Source organism: Bison bison, unplaced genomic scaffold, assembly GCF_000754665.1.
Source record: "Bison bison bison isolate TAMUID 2011002044 unplaced genomic scaffold, Bison_UMD1.0 scf7180017864505, whole genome shotgun sequence".
In the NCBI taxonomy this organism is placed as follows: Eukaryota; Metazoa; Chordata; class Mammalia; order Artiodactyla; family Bovidae; genus Bison; species Bison bison.
Genome location: NW_011495062.1, coordinates 1,246,506 through 1,266,856, shown reverse-complemented (window position 1 = coordinate 1,266,856; position 20,351 = coordinate 1,246,506). Strand labels below are relative to the sequence as shown.

The following is a 20,351-nucleotide window of genomic DNA, read 5'->3' as shown; positions in this document are numbered from 1 at the left end:
CTCTGAGAAAAGTAACATATTTATTTATTAATAACCAGACCTTAATTAACTTATCTTAATAAGTCCTTATTTCTAGTCCTGACCATGAAATACCAAGACAGCCAGGGCTAGGAAGTTTCCAAGGGGAAAGACAAGATGGTTCAGGTAGGAATATGTCTGAGGCTGGAGATCAGTCAGAAAGAGAGACAGAGCTTAAGAATCAGGCAAGATATTTTGGTCCCACTTTTCAGTCCTACCGCTTTGACCTTTACTACACCTAGATCCTGTGCCTTTGTTCTGTTAGTGATCCTTATTCTAAAGATAAGTAGGAAAATATCAACCTCTTATTCAATTAATATTGAATAACGTAGCTAAAACTGGGTGATATAATTTGTTATGGGCAAAAAGCTAAAAAATCACATCTTAAAGGAAACACAGAAAATCATAAAGAAGGCGAGGATAATAAGCAAACTTTGTAGAAAAAGCTATCATTAAGGAAATCTGACATGCTCAAACTACCACATGGCAAAATTTGTTATTTATTAAAAATTTGCTGGGAGATGCAACCACTTTACAAAATAGTTTTGCCATTCCTCAAAATATCAAACATAGAGTTACCATGTATCCCAGTGATTTCACTCCTAGGTTTGTGCTCAAGAGAAAAACTTGTATACAAATGTTTGTAGAAGCAGAATTCATAATAGTCAAAAAGTGAAAACAACTCAAGTGTCCATCAACTGGTGTGTGGATACACAAAATGGGATGCATCCGTGTAATGGTATGTTACTTGGCAATAAAAAGGAATGAAGAACTGATACGTGGTACCAACATGGATGAATGTTGAAAACATTATGTTAAGTGAAAGAAGCCAGTCAGAAAGGACCAGATATTCTGTGATTCCAATATCTAGAATAGGCAAGTCTATAGAGATAGAAAGTAGATTACTGGAGGAATTTGGGGGAAAATGAGGAGCAACTGCTAATGTGTATGGGGTTTCTTTTGGGGGATGATGGAGATGTTTAAAAATGAGATTGTGGTGATGTTTCATAATTCTGTGAATATACATAAGAGAATTGACTTGTGTGCTTTAAATGGATGAGCTTTACATCATGTGAATTACATCTTAATAACGCTCTTTAAAAATAAGACAAATGCACAGGTATACCTGTGGTGGATTCATTTTGATATTTGGCAAAACTAATACAATATTGTAAAGTTTAAAAATAAAATAAAATTAAAAAAAATAAACTAAAAAAATAAATAAAAAAAATAAAAATAAGACAAATGCAAAGTAGAATTAAATTTGACTTTGGGGGAAAAAAAAAACAAAACACTGAAAGTCTCAAACCTCATAATTTAGAAAGATAGATGAGAAAACATGACCCAGGACTTGCCAAAATAGACTTGCCAAAATGATGGCCACAATGAAAACTCATAATGATACATGTCACTAGGAATAATTTAATGTGTACCAAAAATTATCTTATGAGTCAAGTCTTCCTACCCTGAAAAATAATTGCACCCAATAAAAATAACTGTAGTACATAAAAATGAAAGTAAAAATTTTCTTTAAAAGACAGCTTATCTATGCCACATAAAAAAGAGAATAAAAACTAAATTGTCATAATATTGTTCATGCTATAAAACTGTTTCTGGTTAAAGACTTGTCAGTGCTAGTGTTCTTATCATTTAAACATTTGTATTTATAAACAGTAAACTATCATTGATGTCAAAACAGAGAATCAAAACCAGTGAGGTTAAAGCATCTTGTGTCCATTAAAAGATGTGATTTTGTTGTTATTGCCAAGTGGCAGAGTCGATTAAAGGTGGAATTGTGATGACTAATAAAGGCCTTCCCACCAGTGTGATCTCTTACAAGGAAGCTTAGAGAATCACCTTAAGTGTTATGGGTTTTGCAGGGGCACAGCTGAAGCTCGAAATTTGCCAGTCCCACTCATGCAGTTCCTACCAGCCAGGGACCACAGTAGCAAGCCAGGCCCCAAACATGGCCCCACCAGTTGAGGGCTTGCAGTGTTCTCTACTCACCAGATTTGCAAGGATATAGTGGTAGCCAATGCCATTCTTCTCCAGCTTTACAATCTATAAAACACAATCCGGGGGATACATGCATTAATCATACTGACAATTAAAGCTACACCTGCAATAATAATAGCAATGAACATTGAGTACTGACTGCCCTGTCCTATCCTAAGTATTCAAGCTACAATATCACAACCACCCAATGATGGTGGCATTGCTGATATCCTCGATTTTACAGATAGGGATGGAGGCTTAGAGAAGTTAAATAAGCTCCCTGAGGTTACCCGGATATAAAGTACAGATACAAGATTTGAAATCATTTTTCCCTGATTCCAGGGATGGATTAGTGTTATTACAACCCGGAGGTCCTGGCTAAAATGCTCACTTCTTTTCTTCTTCCATAAAGCCTTCTCCATTCATGGAGATTCTTTCTATACACAGTGAGAATCTTCTGTTGTATTGGATATAACAATATCTGCTGCTTGAGTGGACAGAGAAGTGGATGCATGGTCAAATGGGTAGTTGGATGATTGCACCCCAGTTCTTGAACTTCACATCCTTGCATGGATCACATTTAGATACAGTTCCTTCTTTGTGCCTTCTTCCCTAAACCAGTTGGGTATTCAGACATTTCTGAGCAACTTCCAGTTTGAGTACAAGCCGGAAGCTGGGAGGGAATGTCAGGATCATCTGATCCCCCAATCACTGTACAGATGGGAAGTCATGCCCCAGAGTTGGGGCGTGATATATCAGATCCCACAGCAGTATGTTAACAGTGTCAAGACATTGCATTGTGTGTTGTGCATGCTCAGTCGTGTCCAACTCTTTGCGACCCCATGGACTATAGCCCACCAGGCTCCTCTGTCCATGGATTTCCTAGGCAAGAGTACTGGAGCAGGTTGCCATCCCCACTTCTGCAGGGGATCTTTCCAATCCAAGAATTGAACCTGCATCTCCTGCCTTGGCAGGTGGATTCTTTACCATTGCGCCACCTGGAAATCTCTAGTGTTAGGACAGGGACCTGGCTATTGTGAGCCTTTCCATATAATGCCTGAAATAAGAGCCAGGGTCTCCAAACACCCCTCCATCTTATGTGCACAGGCTGTCTCTAATCATTCTAGGCAGGAAAATATCTGTAGAAAGAACTACCCAGAGATTTGCTTGGGCATCCAGACGCACTACCCATCTGGGAGCAGCTAAGACTGTGGACCTTGATTTAGCCCCAGCTCAGCCAGCAAGGTAACTTGATCTGTTTCTTTTTAATCATCAAAATGAGGTTGGTACAGCCTGCTCAGTACCCCCGCCCCGCCACCAGCCCCACACTGTAACAAGGAGGCATAAAACATAGGAGAAACATTTGGACTTCTTTTCTAACTGAATAAATTTTCAAGGTTATTAACAGCCACATTCAGATATCTACTTAATTGGATGTATGTGCATAGCAGCTCACATTTTTTTATGGAAAGAATAATTAAATGCAAGTGCATACAATGAATGCTCTGAGATAGTGGCTAGCATGTGAAATTCCAGACCATGGAGCTCAAAGACTATTGGGATGATAGTTTTATTAATAATTCTTCATTGCTTTTTCATTTTCTTGTCAAATGGCTTGCTGCGCTTTCAACAATGAGATACCATTATCAGAAACCTATTCAGCTTCAAATTAACACAAAACAGCAAACAAAAGACAGATTGAAACCCACTGCCTTAGGGCAATGGATAAGAATAGTCTCTGGAGGATGAAATTACAGGTTGAAACATAAGAAACAATAAGGAATGATTTTTGACCAATAAAGATTAGTAATTTCATATAGTTGGACCTAAACACCAACCTTCCCACCCATCTACTCACCTACCCACCTCATGACCTCCTTTCCCTTTTACAAATATTAAGTGCTTACTATCTACCAAGCACTGTGCTGAGAATATAGTGGAAAGTGAAAAGGCATGGTGCTTGCTCTGCTGGAGGCCACAGTTTACTGGGAGAAGAGCAATACTAAAGAGATAAAGAGATAAAAGGTTCCTCACTGAGAAAGTTGACACAAAGGTAATGTACACTTGCAGTCCACTGCCTCACTGACCCCATCTCTTCAAAGCTCATTTTCACTGGATTGCCTTAATTCACAGTCTTTGTGTCTGGCATGCCCTTTCCCATTCTCTTTGATTATTCGTAACCTTTATGGCTAAGCTCTAATCCCAACTGCTCTGTAAAGCCTCTATGATTAATTAATTCACTCAACAAATATGTATTGAACATGGACCATATGTCAAGCCCCACGCTATGCACTAGGGACAAGCTATGAACAAGTGAGGCAAGGGCCCCAGGCCCTCATTGAGCTGAGCTGACAATTTAGCAGGGAGCCAGATGGTAGATATATAAACAGATAAATGCACAAGATTTCAACAGATGAAAAGCACTTTGAAGACAATAAGAGTGAATGGATGGGCTGGTCCTAGTCTCCCTCATCCATCTTTGACTCCTTCTGAACTTAATGACTGTATTACATAATTAAATACCATACACTGATAAAGTATTATAATCTAATGAATTTCCTGCCAGTCCAAGAGATGCAGGTTTGATCCCTGGGTTAGAAAGATTCCTTGGAGTAGGAAATGGCAACCTGCTCCAGTGTTCTTGCCTGGAAAATTCCATGGGTAGAATGTCCTGGCGGGCTACAGTACCTGGGGCCCCAGAAAGTCAGACACGACTGACCAACCGAACACATACACACAAACACGCGCATGCGCACACACACACACACATGCACACGCACACTCACACACACACACACACACACACTATAGTTTGATAACTCTGTTCCTTGCTCACAGACCTTCACTGGCTCTCCACTGTTTATAAAATAACCCCCAGACTCTTTAGAATGGTTTCCAAAGATCACTGTCTTCCAGTAAACAACTGACATCCTCCACTTGGCCTCTTAAGCCCTCTGTGAACCTTGGCTCCCACAAGCCCTCTGGGCCTCCCTACCTGCTCTTACCTCCAGCTTAAAGGCTCTTTTCCAGTCAAAGGCTACCTGTAGATATTTAGACCCATCTCACATTTAGGATCTTAGAGCATTCATTGATTCCTTATTCTTCCTATTCATTCAAAAAATATTTATTGAATACCTGCTAGGTGCCAAGCACTGTTCAAGGCACTGTGGATACAGCAGGGAAGAAAACAGAACAAGAATCCTAACACAGCTGATATTCCAGGTGGAGCACTAGAGACTGAGACAGGCAGTTAATTCCCTATGTGGAGTTTGGAATCATTGTCTTCCTCCTTAGATTAGGCAGAACATTTGTGTTAGACTGAAAAGATCCCAGTTCTTGAGTGTGAGATAGTCTAGGATGATGCCAAGATGTCAGACTGCAAATCGGAAGATGGAAATCCTTTGTCACTAACTAGTCTGAACCCAAGACAAATGATTCAACAAATATGACCATTAGTCATCTCATCTGTAAAGTGTAAATGCAAGTGATAAACCACATAACTTATAATATCCTTTCAGCATTTTGTCTTTACTTTTCAGAATAGAAGAGTCCAACAATTAAAAAAGATAATATACTACAATATAAAATATTCAAAAAACAAGTTACTTTCTTCCAAAACACGTTTCTCCTTTGACAGAGGGGATGGCTATAGTCAGCAGATGCTGACAATTGAGTTTTTAAGAGGTCTGGCATGGTAGCTAGACCAAGATGGATTTGACTTCCTACTTTCATTCCATGCTACTTGTGAAATCTCAGGCAAGTGTAATCCCTCGTTTCTCCATTTATAAAATAAGGGCGCTAATGGAAGCAGTTTTATAGAGAGAATGTGAGGATGAAGTGAAATTATACATGGAAAGGGCTTGGCATGGTGTTTGGTATAAAGTAAGTACTCAGAAAATAGTACCAACAGCTTTATCTTTACTGTAGGAGTCTTCAGTCTGCTAAGAATACCTGTTTATCATCCAACACTTTGCCTACCTTTCATCTAATCTTGTTATCAGCTTCGTAGAACAGGGGTCTTCATTCCTATTTTACAGATGAGTACACTTACACCAAAAAAGAAATGACTCAAGAAGCCAGTATCGTACCCACAACAACTTGAATGAATCTCCAGGGAATTATGCCAAGTGAAAAAAGCTAAACCCAAAATGTTACATACTATGTAATTCCATTTATATCACACTCATTTAAAATAAGAAAATCACAGAAATGGACCACAGATTAGTGAGTGCCTAGGGAAAGGGAAAAGGAGAGAGAGAGAGGGAAGCAGGATGACCGCAGAAGATCTTTGTGGTGATGGAAATGTCCTGTACCTGAAATGTATCAATGTAAATTTCCTGGTTGTGGTATTGCACTATAGTTGCTACAGTTTTGTGAGATGTTATCACTGGGATAACCCGACATGTGGTGCATGGGATCTCTCTGCATTATATCTTGTACATGCATATGAGCTTATATCTCAAAATTTAAAAAGTTGAACTGAAAAAAAAACACAAAGCAAAACCAGTATCAGTTGGCATTATGAATAGCAAAAACATGTAAATCTTTACATTTATGACTTTCAGTGGGGCAGGCTCTATTTTAAGTGCTGTGCTTGTATACACAGATTCTTCTGACCCTCACAAGAGCTCTCTAAAGGTAGCCATTTTTATTATTATTATGCCCATATTAGAGGTCAGGAACCTGAGATGTAGAAATTAAAAACCTGGCCCAGGGTCTCAGAACTAATGAACATTAGAGCTGGGGATGTGAATCTGGCTCCAGGGTCTCGGCATTTAACTATTATTAATACTCTATTCTGCTTTGCTGCTGCTGCTGCTAAGTCGCTTCAGTCGTGTCTGACTCTATGCAACCCCATAGACGGCAGCCTACCAGGTTCCCCCGTCGCTGGGATTCTCCAGGCAAGAACACTGGAGTGGGTTGCCGTTTCCTTCTTCAATGCATGAAAGTGAAAAGTGAAAGTGAAGTCGCTCAGTCGTGTCTGACTCTCAGCGACCCCATGGACTGCAGCCCACCAGGCTCCTCCATCCATAGGATTTTCCAGGCAAGAGTACTTGGTTGGGGTGCCATTGCCTTCTCCGCTATTCTGCTTTACCTAACTAGAATTCCAGTCCTCTGACTCTGGCTCAAAAAACTCCCATCTTAATGGGAACAATTTTTGCTGCTTTTTCTCTCTGAGAGGGAGGCACAGATTCACACTTTGTAAAGTAGAACACAGAGTTAATGCCTCAAAGAACCCCCAGCTTTCAGAATCTCTCCTGTTCAATTGCTGAGGCCTCTGAACAAGTGCTGAGCTGACTCTGAGATTCCCTGCGGGTGCCCCAGGGGTCTTGAGGACTATTAACAAGCGCTGTCTTATTGTCAAGTACCTAAAACTGTCATCTTTAATTGTAGAGTACTGTTCAAAAACAATTGCAGCATCTCCTTCCTTGCTAGCTCATCTGAATACACAGATGTAATTTAAAAAAGACAAGTGATCTATCCAGTGCCACATGCTTTACCTCTGAGAATAGGAGGAACCATGACTTAGAGACATCTGGCTGAAGACTGTTGAGGTTATGGTGTAATTTCTTAGAAGGGACAGTCAATCAATTCATCTTTCAGACACGTGTGTGTGTTTCAGGAAAGAGTAAAGGGAGATGCTCAGAGCCTCCCTGGACTCAAAATGGGTCAGTGGGCCAAATGGACGAGAAACCAAATGCTGGATCCGTGGGTGACAGAATGCAGAGCCAAACCCAGGAATCAGGTCTAAGGATGTGATAAACTTCACAAACTCTAAAGTGCAATGCATTTTTCTTTTTAACAAGAAAAGGAAGCACTTGAGGTAAGTTTTTGGTTAACTGATCTGAGAACTATGGGAAGCCCTAGGTGATGGCTCCTACTCCGTACTATCTCATAACATTTCAGAGTTAAATTGTATCAGTTACAGGATTTGAGAAACAGCCTGTGGTTTCACCTAGTCAAGAACTCTCCTTGTAACTCAGAGGGCCAGAGGTCAGTCTGGTCCCCTGGAACCATCCCCACAGCCACCCTGAGGGCACCTTCGCTGTGCTCACTACCTGGCCCAGGATAGCATTGAGGCGTTCCGATTCACAGTCCACCACCACCAGCCGCTCCTTTTTCTTCTCCAGGTCCTGGAAGAGCATCCGGTAACCCTCCTCCGTGGTTGTCAAAATGTTCACGGCTGTCACCTGCCAGTTCTTCTCAGCAGCTGTGTCCAGGACTTTCTGCAAGACGGACAGACCTGGAGGTGGGGTGAGTAGGACAGAGGTGGCAGTCAGAATCCACAGCAGTTTCCCCCACCTTCCCCACTCCTCCACTAAACTCAGCTCCAGCTTGCTCCAAGGCCAGTTTGAGCTGGGGTGGGCAGGCTCTGTGTTTGTTTTGTGTTTCTGTTTGCAGAACATAGGAGGCAGTAGAGTTAGTGATTAAAAGTGTAATCTGAAGCTCCAGTTCTAATGCTACAATATACTTGGTTAAATGATCTTGAATGGATTAATTCACTTTGTGAAACTTTAGTGTCTTCCGTGGTAAAATGGTGATGTTAATAACGCCCACTTCACGGTGTCATCATGAGGATTGAATGAGAGTGTCTCAAACATGGCAGGGGTTTTATAAATATTGATTACTATTCAGCCTTTAGTAACTGCTTATTAAGTGTGTTGATCTGATATCTAAACAGCACCTGATAGCTGTCAACCACAGTTACTAATACATAGTATATCTCAAATCCTAGCACTTTGCCTCTCATACAGTAGGTATTCGATCACTGTGTACTGAATTAAGCTACTCTCTTCTGATTTACAGCTAAATGATAGAGGAATCCGTGACTTAATACTGTTTTGTTTCATCTTTGGGACATAGGTAGGATATTAGTTTCCTACTGCAGCTGTGACAAATTATTGCAAATTTAGTGGCTTCAAATAAAAACATTTATCATGTTAAACTGCCAGAGGTCAGATGTTTGAAATGAATCTCACTGGGCTAAGTTCAAGTTATTGTCAGGGTTGTGTTATTTTCTGGAGGTTCTAGGAGGGGAAATTTTCATTGCTTTTTCTGCTTCTAGAGGATACCTGCTTTCCTTGGTTTATAGCCTCTTCCATCTTCAGTGACTAGTTGAGTCTCTCATGTTATACTCTGATACTGACCCTTCTGCCTCTCCCATGCTTAAGGACCCTTGTGATTTCACTGAGCTCACCCAAATAATCCAGGATAATCTGTCTGTTTTAAGGTCAATTGATTAACAACGTGAATTCCGTCTGTAACCTTTATGCCTTTTTCATTTAACATAACATATTCAGGGGTTCCAGGAATTAGAGCATGGGTGTCATTGTTGGGGAAGAAAGGGGAGGTCATAAATCTGCCTGCAATAAATCATTATATTACCTGTGCACTGTTAATCTATCTTGTGCACATATATCATTTCTGTCTCCATATAACATTGCTCATCTCTCTGATAGTGACCAATATGGTGCCCAGCATAAAGAATCATCTGTAGATTGATTCTGTTGTTTCTTTTTTGCTTGCTTTATTTATTTTATTTAAGTACAAGGTTGGTGTTCTTAAGCCTCACATTTACTGAAAGCTTATTATGTGTCTGCCATTGCTCCATTAGCTTTCCTGTCTTCAATTCACTTAATTCTGTAAGATAGGTACCATTGTTATCCATGTTTCACAAATGTGGAAATGGAGGTTCAGAGAGACTTGGTCATTGGCTCAAGGTCACACAGCTAGCAAATGGCAGAACTCTGAGCTCAGAGTTGTGAGGTAGGTGGAGCCCCTTTAAGAGTATGGGCGTTTTTTGCTGATAAACTCCAGAGATGATCCTCTAATGAAAGAGATTTTTCTGGCTTTGCTGCTTCTAGGCCTCAAGCCTCATTACGCTGCAAAAGTGAAGTCGCTCAGTCCTGTTGGACTCTTTGCAACCCAATGGACTGTAGCCTACCAGGCTCCTCCCTCCATGGAATTTTCCAGGCAAGAGTACTGGAGTAGGTTGCCATTTCCTTCTCCAGGGGATCTTCCTGACCCAGGGATTGAACCTAGGTCTCCCACATTGCAGGCAGATGCTTCACCATCTGAGCCACCAGGGAAGCCCTATTTATGCTGCAAAGTTGTCCTGAAATAGCCATTCTGCAGTTCATCCTTATAATGCCTGCTTGTCTGAGAAGGAAAATCATCAAAATAAGGAAAGAGAAGGGAAAAATCAAAGCAAATAGAATGCTTCTGGCCACACCTGCCAGCTAATTCTCCTTGAATAATGCCTGCCTAACTCTTCCTGAAAAAACATTTTGCCAGCCACTCTTCTATTGAAAAATCTTCTAAGCCTCTCTAAAGGCAAGCTCCTATAAAGCCTCTCTTTTTAAACAGGGTGGAATTCCTGTGCCTCACTTCCCAGACCTTGTACGATCCACTTATTTCTTCACACCAATAATGGTTAAGTTCTTTTTGGACCATTGAGTATAGCAGGGGATGGTAGGATATATCGTATAATACAACCACCACAGGAGTTAGAGAAAAGAAGAGCGTTTCCATTTACAAGGTCAGGAAATAGAGAAAGTGGTGTTCTCCATTGCAAAAGAAAGGAATAATTTGCATATGTAGATTTGAAAAGGGAAGTGCTCCCCAGAAACTAGAATCCTCTGATTCAAGATATAGAGTAGAAAAACAAATGCTGGACATATTTAGAAAATGGAATGGAAAATTTGAAATTTAGGTAGAGGCAGAATTATTAAGGCCTGGGAGGGCTGATGGTGATGCTGGTGATGATGCTGATAGAGGTTAACATGTATAAAAGACTCTGTGCATTGACTGTGTTGTTGGTACCATACAAGCCCCATCTAGTTATTGTGTCATTCAGTCCTCACAATTTTATGAGATAGAGACTGGCTTTATCTTCATTACAGAGATGAAAAAATGAAGGAATAGAGAATTTTATTCCCATTACAGAAGTGATCAAATTGAGGCAGAGAGAGCTTGCCTAAAGTCAGACAGCTGGAGAAGAAGGAACATAGAATTCAGATCCAGGTCTGACTCCATATGCTCCTCAAAGCCATGCCATGAGCCCTGAGCCCTGAACCAGTCAGCTAAGGTCCTTGGACGTTGAGTCTGCGTTCAGGAACAATGGAAGCTTTGAGAGCTGTAGAGTGACATGGTGCGTTAAAAGGTTATTCTCTCCAAGGATGTGTTTCTGCACAGTGAGTTACAGGTTAGCTACTGAAAAATCAGTCCACAGACATAAAGCATTTCTGGATCATTCCTCCTTGCTTTCAAGAAAGCAGGGAGGCCCCATTCTTCTTCCTGCTGGTAATTTTCTCTCCATCCCTTCAACGTCTCCCTCCCCTAGCCCCTGGCTTACCCCGGTCAGCATCATAAATGTAGACAAATTTTTGCCACTTGTAATGGTCGATGATACTGATGAGGGCATCCTGCAGCTCGGGGCGCAGCTGGAGGACAAACTGGTTGGATGTGTCAACGGGAAAGCTTGGTGTAATGAAGCAGACGTGGAGGGCCCCGCAGAAGGAGGTCAGCATGTTGACAGTCCTCCGTTCATAAAACCCAAAGATGGCATAGACTCCTTTAGAGAACTGGGAACAGACTGGAAAAGGAGAAGAGAGAAATTAATGAATAGAGGAAGATGCTGCAAACATGCTGTCAGTGGCTCTAAAACTATTTCATCCATTAGCCTATCCATCTAACTCATCATCCTTCTATTACCTAGCTAGCCTTCTACTTACTCAGGCAATCTATCCCTCCATCCTTTCAACCTGCCAACCTATCTAACTGCCCGTCTCTTTTACCCATCTGTGTATCCATTCACTCATTCATCTGTCCAACCCACCCATCCATCTGTTGAACCAGTCTTTATTAGGCGCCATTTCCATGCCAAGAGTTGTCATGGTTATTCATTATAAATGTATACAATGCAGTTCTGTATGTTCTTTCGTATTATCTGTACAACAACCTTATTAAGGTAGGAAAAGGATGACTAGGTCAGTTTTTAAAGGGAGAAACCAAGGCTTAGAAAGGTAATGGACATGTCCAAGGTATCACAGATGGACCGGATCTGAGTTAGGCAGGTATCTTGAACCCAATCTAACGATCTTTCTATGACACTGCCCATCACTTCAAGGCAAAGCATAATAAGATGCCGCAGGAAGAAAGTCTGTCAGCTTGCTGCTGACGCACGTTTAAGAAAACAAGTGTTGATTTTCCCAGTCTACCCTCAGCTTTCAGTGTACATTTCTCTGCTAATGTTCATCGCGTGTTTGTACATCCTACCAGCTGATTTTTCAGGCCCCCTGGTGTATCAGCCACAGTAATAGCTTAGCTGTGTGAATATCCCCACAGGAATCATTTTGTAAGATGCCAGTTAAGTTACCAACACTGGTTGGTATTCAGTTAGACTGTTGGTTAAACTATAACGGTAAAAAAGACGAAAATTATGGGACCAAGTTCAGGTCATTCACCAATGAAACTTCATTTTAATATGTGATACAGGGTTCCTAGACTTTGCCCCAGTCAAGTGCCCAACTGTAATGCTAACCCCAGTGCCCCCAGATTACTGTCCTAATATGGATGGTGAGGCAGACAAGTTATTCTCATCACAGTGACAGTATTTTAGGGTGCTTTGCCGTATATGTTAGGCTGTTCATTTCTCATCACAACCCTGTGACTTTGGTATTATCAGTTTTATTTTAAGATGAAGAAGCTGATGTTCTTAGATGCTCTGCTCTCTTGGCCATATCACCTGCTTTCATGACCCCACATTGCCTTTGTATACGGGCTCTCAAACTATGCTCCGTGAGCATCACCCAAATGTGTTCCATGAAACATTAGTACCACAAAGTGCTCCTTAAAAAAGAAAGACTTCTTTGTGCAAACACATTTTGGAAATGATGTAAACCCTGTCCTCCTTTTGCAGTTTCATACTACATAGTAGCCACATAAAAGATTGAGAGGAATCCTGTTCCAAAAAATCCAGATTATTGTCAAATTCAAACACTCCCAGGGCCCTTTGTTGGTGAAAACATTTTAACACGTAATTGATGCACTGTGTCAGGCTGAACTGAAGAATGCTATTAGCTGCTAGGACACAGCTGCCTACCAAGTCTCAGATCAGTTACTTCCTAGATCTTCCCTTCATGCCCCTGCAAGATCTTCTCTTAAAGACTGTAATGGAGCCATACAAGTCATCTGTTTAACTTCCAGTGTAACCCAGCATATTGTCTAAGGAAACCCGGCAGGTGCCCTTTGTGTGTTTGTCTATGTTTTTTAATTTAATTTTTATTTTGTATTGGACTGTAGTTGATTTTCAATGTTGTGTTAGTTTCAGGTGTACAGCAAAGTGACTGATTTTTTTTTAGATTCTCCGCCTGCAGTGCTCTTCCCTTACCTCTTTGCAGTGCTCACTGCTTTTCAGCAGTTATGTCTCAGCTCACATCTCTCCTGCCTGGACTGGCCTTCCTTCATCACCTCCTCTAGATGGTTATTCCATCCTCCCCTCAACCCTCTATAAATCTCTATCACATCTCCCATCGTATCTTTCATACTTCAATGATTATTATTTGAAATAGTTATCTTTTTCTTTTTTTGCTTGTATGTATCTGTGACTGCTCAGGTCAACATTAATTCCCGAAAAACAGGGGTCTCATTTATGCCCCAAAGCCAGCATAATCCCCAGCACATGGTAGGTGAGTGCTGATGAGAGGGTCACATGCCTGCAGTAAGGGATGGGAGGAGTTGGTGGGTCACCCTGGACCTCTTCCTCCTCCTCTGTTCTGGGTTGATGTCTCCTGTATTAGCTATTTATCCTTTACTGCTCACACTATTTTCTCTTTCGCACTAATGAGGCCACTCCGTCTGTTTGCAGCTGACAATAGGCCCTGTCTTTAAATGTCTGTTGTGATTGTCAGAATCACGACTTCCATAAATATGGATCTCTCCAACAGGAAGCATACATTGTATATTATTCTCCTCGTGTTAAATATAGATTTGTCAAAAGCACAATCCATCTTACTGGGTGAAGTGTATATGAGGAGCACATAAAGCCCATTAAAATATTATAATATGCTCTCTGCAGTATTTTTAGGATCTCTTCTTTCCTTGCTGAAATGAAATATTATCCAGTGGGATATAAATCTCATGTTCCAGTCCATTCCCTGGCGTTACCTACGTGGTTTTGCACCTTTCCTTGGGCCTCTAGGGACCTTGTGGCCACTGTTTCTTGCTGGAACTTTAGAAGTGGAAGAGGAAAGGATGAGATGGGAGGGAAGAAATGGGCGCAGGTAAGCATGATAGAATCTTTATACTCACAGAGGCCAGGCTATTTTCCCTTCTCAAATTATCTTCCTAGTTTTACCTTTTACAAGTCTATTTTTTCCCCTTGAACTGAATATATTATCCTCTGAGGCTAAGAGGGTACATTTGCCCACTTCTCCCTAAAATGACATGGCTTGGAGGTAGCCTTCTGGATATACCGAAGTGGACCCTGGCCCCAGACTTGTTCAGCATCTGATCTTCAATCTGGCTCCTTATTTCAACTAAGCCTGAGCAGCAACAGAGGATGGGACAGCGAGAGACTGAGGCTAAGACTCTGCAGGCCCAGGGCCTGTGGGACACTGCATAATTGGTTAAATGTTCAGAAATATAATTGGTTGTAGTGCATTTCCCTAAATCTGTCACACTAAATATTCAATTAAAAAAGATAACTTGGTCTTGTAGAAAAAGTACTAAACTAGATGCCAGAAACCTAGAGGATTCTCTTTGGGGTTTTTATCACAAGACAGGGCTATGTGACCTTGGACCAATCCCGGGCTCTCTCTGGGTCTCAGTCTCCCATCTGTAAATTGGTGGCTTCAGACTTCATAATAAATGTTCCTTCAGGCTCCTACAGTCTACGTTCTAGTCAAATTAGTTGAAAAATATTAACCGATTGAGCATACTTTGTTTATTTGCTAGTTAAACTTTTCGCAAACTCCAGTGCAGTTTTTCAAACCTAGAAATCAGATAAAGGTTCTGAGTTCTTAAATCTCATTGTAATAGAATCCTGGCACTAAATCCAGATGCTTCAGAGTCTTGAGTTGTATTTAAGTTTTTAATGTGATCCGTGAGTTAGTTACCTAGGAGAAAGAAATAGCAAACCATTCCAGTATTCTTGCCTGGAGAATACCATAGACAGAGGAGCCTGGTGGGCTACAGTCCATGGGGTCGCAAAGAATCAGGCATGACTGAGCGACTAACATTTTTCACTTTCAGAGACTAGATGAGTGAAGGCCAGTCAGAAAGCAGGCTAGAGGTGGACCCTGTATCATTAGATACAGTGAGCCCGAGGAGAAATGGAAACTTTGGAAAGCAGCCTGGGGACCCTGCGGTGTACTAGTCAGTCAGATTCTCAGGCTGATGGAGAATCTGAGTAGGCAGGACTATGTATGTATTCTCCATTTAAGACAGCAATGGTGAATATACTGCCTCTGATAGTAATAATTAAGAGCTGATGTTTGAGCACTTATGAAGTACCAGACTCATGCAAAGACATTCGCTGGCAATGATTTCTTTCATCCTGTGAGTTAGGTTACAAATTGGGAAGGGCAAGTCCAAGATCAGGGTAAGACAAAACTGAGATCTGAACTCTACCAGTCAGACCACAAGGCTTGAACTCTTGACTTCTGTGATATGACACCCCTTCCCTCCCTCCTATAAGACTGGAAGGAGACAGTCATGGCAAAGAGGACAGCTTCAGTTTCTAGAAAATCCTCTCCTATAGCACTTTGCCTTCCCCTGATGCCAGATCAAGAGGCATTAGTGCATTAGGATCTATTGATATGAAAACAAAATGAAACCGGGTGGTGCTCAATTCATCCCCCTCTGGTCCCTGGGGATCATGCAGAGCACACACACACACATCTGTTCTTCTATTGGTCCATCGGCCCATCCACCCACTTCTCAACATTTCACATCTACCACTCGTGAGACTCCATGTTAGGCAGTGGACTTGCAGTGGTGAAATCAGCAAGGTCCAACCTCAAGGACCGTTGCCTGGAAAATGGGAAAGACCAGGACTGAACTAGTAAGTACACTTCATGTAAGTGCTGTGGAGGGGATGAGGTCAGGGTTCAGGCAGGGGCACCCAACCTCAGCCTTTGGGAACCTCAGAGAAAGCTTCCAAGAAGAAGTGCCAGCTTTGACCCTGAAAGATAATCGGAGATCAGCCATAAGAAGGGGTGTGTGTGGGGGGCAAGAGTAGAGTGCAGGTGGAAGGAAGAACAGCAGCAAAGACCTGGCAGAGAGAAAAGCCATCGCACATTCAGGGAACCCCCGCCAGAGTGTCAGATTCCCAGGTCCCTGCCTCCAAGAGATTCTGCAGCAGAATGCGGCCAACAATCAGAACTAGTAAAAACAAGGCCAGGAATTCCCTCTTGGGGAGGTAGGAGGGCAAGCCCTGGCAAGGGCAGGAAAACCCCCGCTCTGCAAAGCGCAGGCTGTCCAATTCCATCCTCACTCGGCTCAAACCTCTTTGATAATCATTTCTGGTTAAGGCACCATCCACTTAGTATCAATAAATCTCCCAGCCCTGGGCACTCTTCCTGACAGCTCTCTCCCAGGGAGGGATCTCCTGGTATTAGCAACTCCTTTTTTATTGTCACTTCATTTAAGGCCTCTCACACCGACATTTCTCCTTGGCTCCTGGCTGCGGTCCCTGAAAATGTGGCAGCCTCATTGTAAATGGTGGTTAATGAGGTGACAGGGTGGCTCCATTCAGGGGGAGGGAGATGGAAAGTGTGTGTGTGTGTGTGTGTGTGTGTGTGTGTGTGTGTGTGTGTGTGTGGAGGGACTTTTAGACACTCATCGTGCTCCTTGAATAAGCGTATCCTTATGGGTAGAAATGACATTCTTGATCTGACTCTAACCTTGTGACATCGAAGGTGCTTTATTTCTGTCTTTCAGACAATGAGAGTGCCCCTCCATCCCCTTACACTCGCTTACATTCAAGATCTGATGATCCTATGTCTTGAATTACCATAATAGATATAAATTGTCCTCATCTCCTTTAAACAGCAATTATTTAGGATTCTGAGACATGTCTAGGGCTTCTCTGACATTTACTGGATAAAGCCTCATTGTTCATTTGTTGAGTCAACAAATATTTATTGAGCACCAGGAAACTGGGAAGCAGTGATGATGCAAGAGAGGTGTGTCTTCTGCCTTCTCAGAGCTTAGACAGGAGATCAGTGTTCAGTAAGTTTTAAATTAAGGGAAAGAAAGGATATTTTGAGAAAGTAATAAGTATTAAACATAGAACAAATGATTGTTAACTATCATGATAGCCAGTGTTTACTGAGTACTTACTTCAGGGGGTCATGGTGCTAAGTGCCTGTGCCAATATCCAGGATGAGGGACCAGTTTATCCAAAGGCAATGAGGTGAGAGAGAGGAAGGGGCCTTAGAGAAAGTCCAGAAAAGCCAGTACAACTGAGACGGGTGTGCCAGAGTTGGAGGTGGTGGTGGGGACCAGACTGCCAAGGGCCTTGCCAGGACTAGCCGTGTTAAGCCCCTGAGTCATGTGTCCGTGTTGCATATACTTTGACTTTGGGTTCCTCTCAGCTTCCTAGAGCCTCTCTTCACCTTGGCCCTGGGGCCCAGTTGGGACCGGGCAACAGAGGGAGATGCAGAAGAGGAGGCCTCCTCCCCTGCTCAGACTTGCGTATTTATTATGAAACATGAGTATTAATTACCAGGCACTGAAAGTCAGTGAGATGTGACATGGTATATGAGGCTAAGAATTGGTTACAGGCTGGGCTCACTGGTCCTGGAATTAGATTCACCTTGTGGGCTGACATATGAAACCAGGGGCAGGGGAAGGACAAATAGACGGAGAGATCGTAGGTTCTGTGGGAACGCTCTTCAGGTGCCTGACCTGGTTCTGGAAAAGTAAACACAGAAAAACAAATCAGGGACTATGAACAAGCCCCTTTCCCTCTGTGAGCTGCATTTTCCCCATCTGGACAATGGAGTGTCTACTAAATCAGTGTTGTGTGCCTGTGTGTGTGTGTGTGTGGAGTACCTCTAATAAAACATTTGTGCTCCCTGAAGATGTGTAGTTCTACAGACAGGGGTTTTCTCTTCCTTCTTTCCATCTTTCTTCTATGTAACTACTCGTCCACCCTTCCAACAAATGTTTACTGTGCTCATGGTGTATGTCAGACAGTGGGGTGCCAGGGGAATACAACACTGAGAACCTTCCATCATGGAGCTTAGGATCTACAGAGGGGAGAGAGTTGATGTACATGTCAGTAAGATCGTTAGGATCTGATAAGTGTTAGGAAGGCAATAATATGAGGTGATGGGAGTGTGTCTGATGGGGCTACTTACATAAAGGGTGAAGGAGACCCTGTCTGTGGCAGTAACCTTTGAGCTGAGAAAATGAATCATATGGAGGAGCTGGCCAGGCAGAGGGCCAGGGAAACAGTTTCAGGTGGAAGGAACAGGAAATGCAAAGGCTCATAATAAGGTTCAGGAAAATATTGGTGAAATTGAGAAAGAAAAAGAAGGCCAAGGTAGATGCAGTGCAGGCCAAAGGAGAAAGCAGTAGAAATGGAGGTGAAGGAGACCATATGTAACTTTCTGAGCAAACTTAATGCTCCCCTAAGGTGCACAGCACTTCATGTGTGGCTCGGGTACCTGTTCAGCTCTAGAACATCACCTTGTTCAGAGATAGTCTAGGTCTGATTTTAACTGAGCCCTCAGCTCTAACATCCTATAGATAAAGGCAATGGAGAAGAGATACCGTGGCGGGGAAGCTGGTTCTGATCCAGTGCAAAATGGGAAAAGGAAATCTGACTTAAGTGTAATGGGGGTACAGGCATGGACCAGTGAGTTCATGGGGTTTGAGTATAGACACTCTCCTCTGGGATGTTTCTAGGCTTGCTTTAGGTTCTGGGCCTTTGCTCATGTTCTTGTTCCAAACTGTACAGACTTCCTGACTTCTACCGTTTCCCTCTACAAATTCTTTCCAATCTTTAAAGGTCCAGCTTAAATGCCACCTCTTCCATGAAGCTCTCACGCTTCCCTTTTCCTAACTGTAGTCTATAAAAATAGTAGTCCATCCCTCTCTTAAATGTCCACAGAAACGCATGCCTCTTATCAATTTTTATGCAGCCCTCATGCTTTATTAGTTTGAGTTCTTTGATTGCAAGGACAGAAATGAATGCATCCTAACTGAAGACAAAAGAAGAAAGGAGAGGGAACCGCCAGCTCAAAGACTGAACTTCAGACAATGGAAATTGCAGGAGATTGGGGAATCTGGGTGTGAGAATTTCATAGATGGTGTCTTCAGAATATCACCGTTGATTCAGCCATTTGTAATCACTGCTCCACACAGCTCCAGATGGGCCTTTTTCAGAGTAGAAGTCATCCCTTGGTCAAGGGAAGGCAGAGAAACTAGTTAATTATCTTCCTAAGATAAGGTAACCATACTAGGACTTCCCTGGTGGCTCAGATGGTAAAGCATCTTGCTTACAATGCAGGAGACCTGGGTTCGATCCCTGGGTCAGAAATATCCTCTGGAGAAGGAAATGGCACCCCACTCCAGTCCTCTTGCCTGGAAAATCCCATGGACAGAGGAGCATGGTGGGCTACAGTCCATGGGGTCGCAAAGAGTCGGACACGACTGAGTGACTTCACTCACTTCTCTTACTAAGAAGGTATCAGCCAAAGGACAATGAATGTGTTGTGGACAGAGAGAAGATGGATGTCAGGCATATCAAACCAACTGATGTCTACTACATTTCTATTTGCTAGTATTTTATAATACAAGCCAAAGCCTAAGACCATATTAGGAGCTCCGTAAGTGTCACAATCATCTAAACACCACGTCTGTCTGTTTCAGTCACTGTTGCCTCTTTCCTATGGGCTAGATGCTGTGCAACAGAGTGGTGACTAAGATAGATGATGCCTCTGCTTTCATAAAGCTCATTTTATTCTTTACAGTCCTTAGAGGGCATCACACAATGACTACACAGTATTTCTGGTAAATGACAGAATGAAGACTGATTGAATGAATGAGTGCATATCATTCACTTATACTACTTGATACTGTTTTTGACAATTGACCTAATCTTGCTTCCATGGCATTTCTTACATTGGGTAGACTTATTATTTTTCTTTGCATTATCAAATGACTTTTTGTGTATGTATATCTTTCACTCACAATTGAGGTGTAAACTCTCTTAAAGGTAGAAGCCTTTCAAACTCTATGATTTTTCTTGGCATGTTCAATGTTATGTATACAGCTGGATAGGGAATAACCATACATGCTTGGTTATATTGCTTTGTTTCACAGTC

General features: G+C 42.2%; 1 protein-coding gene across 3 annotated transcripts in view; it reads right to left on the bottom strand.

Moving 5' to 3' along the window:
• Positions 1-20,351, bottom strand: part of GRIA1 (glutamate receptor, ionotropic, AMPA 1) — a 349,138-nt gene that overhangs the window by 143,906 nt on the left and 184,881 nt on the right. For 2 of the 3 annotated variants that reach the window (XM_010829379.1, XM_010829378.1), the window contains exons 3-5: positions 11,369-11,608; positions 8,073-8,257; positions 2,026-2,079 (exon numbers count right to left, since the gene is read on the bottom strand). In XM_010829379.1, the coding sequence (XP_010827681.1) occupies positions 2,026-2,079; positions 8,073-8,257; positions 11,369-11,608 (479 nt within the window). The remainder of the gene's footprint in view (positions 1-2,025; positions 2,080-8,072; positions 8,258-11,368; positions 11,609-20,351) is intronic. The other variant, XM_010829380.1, reaches the window with a different exon arrangement.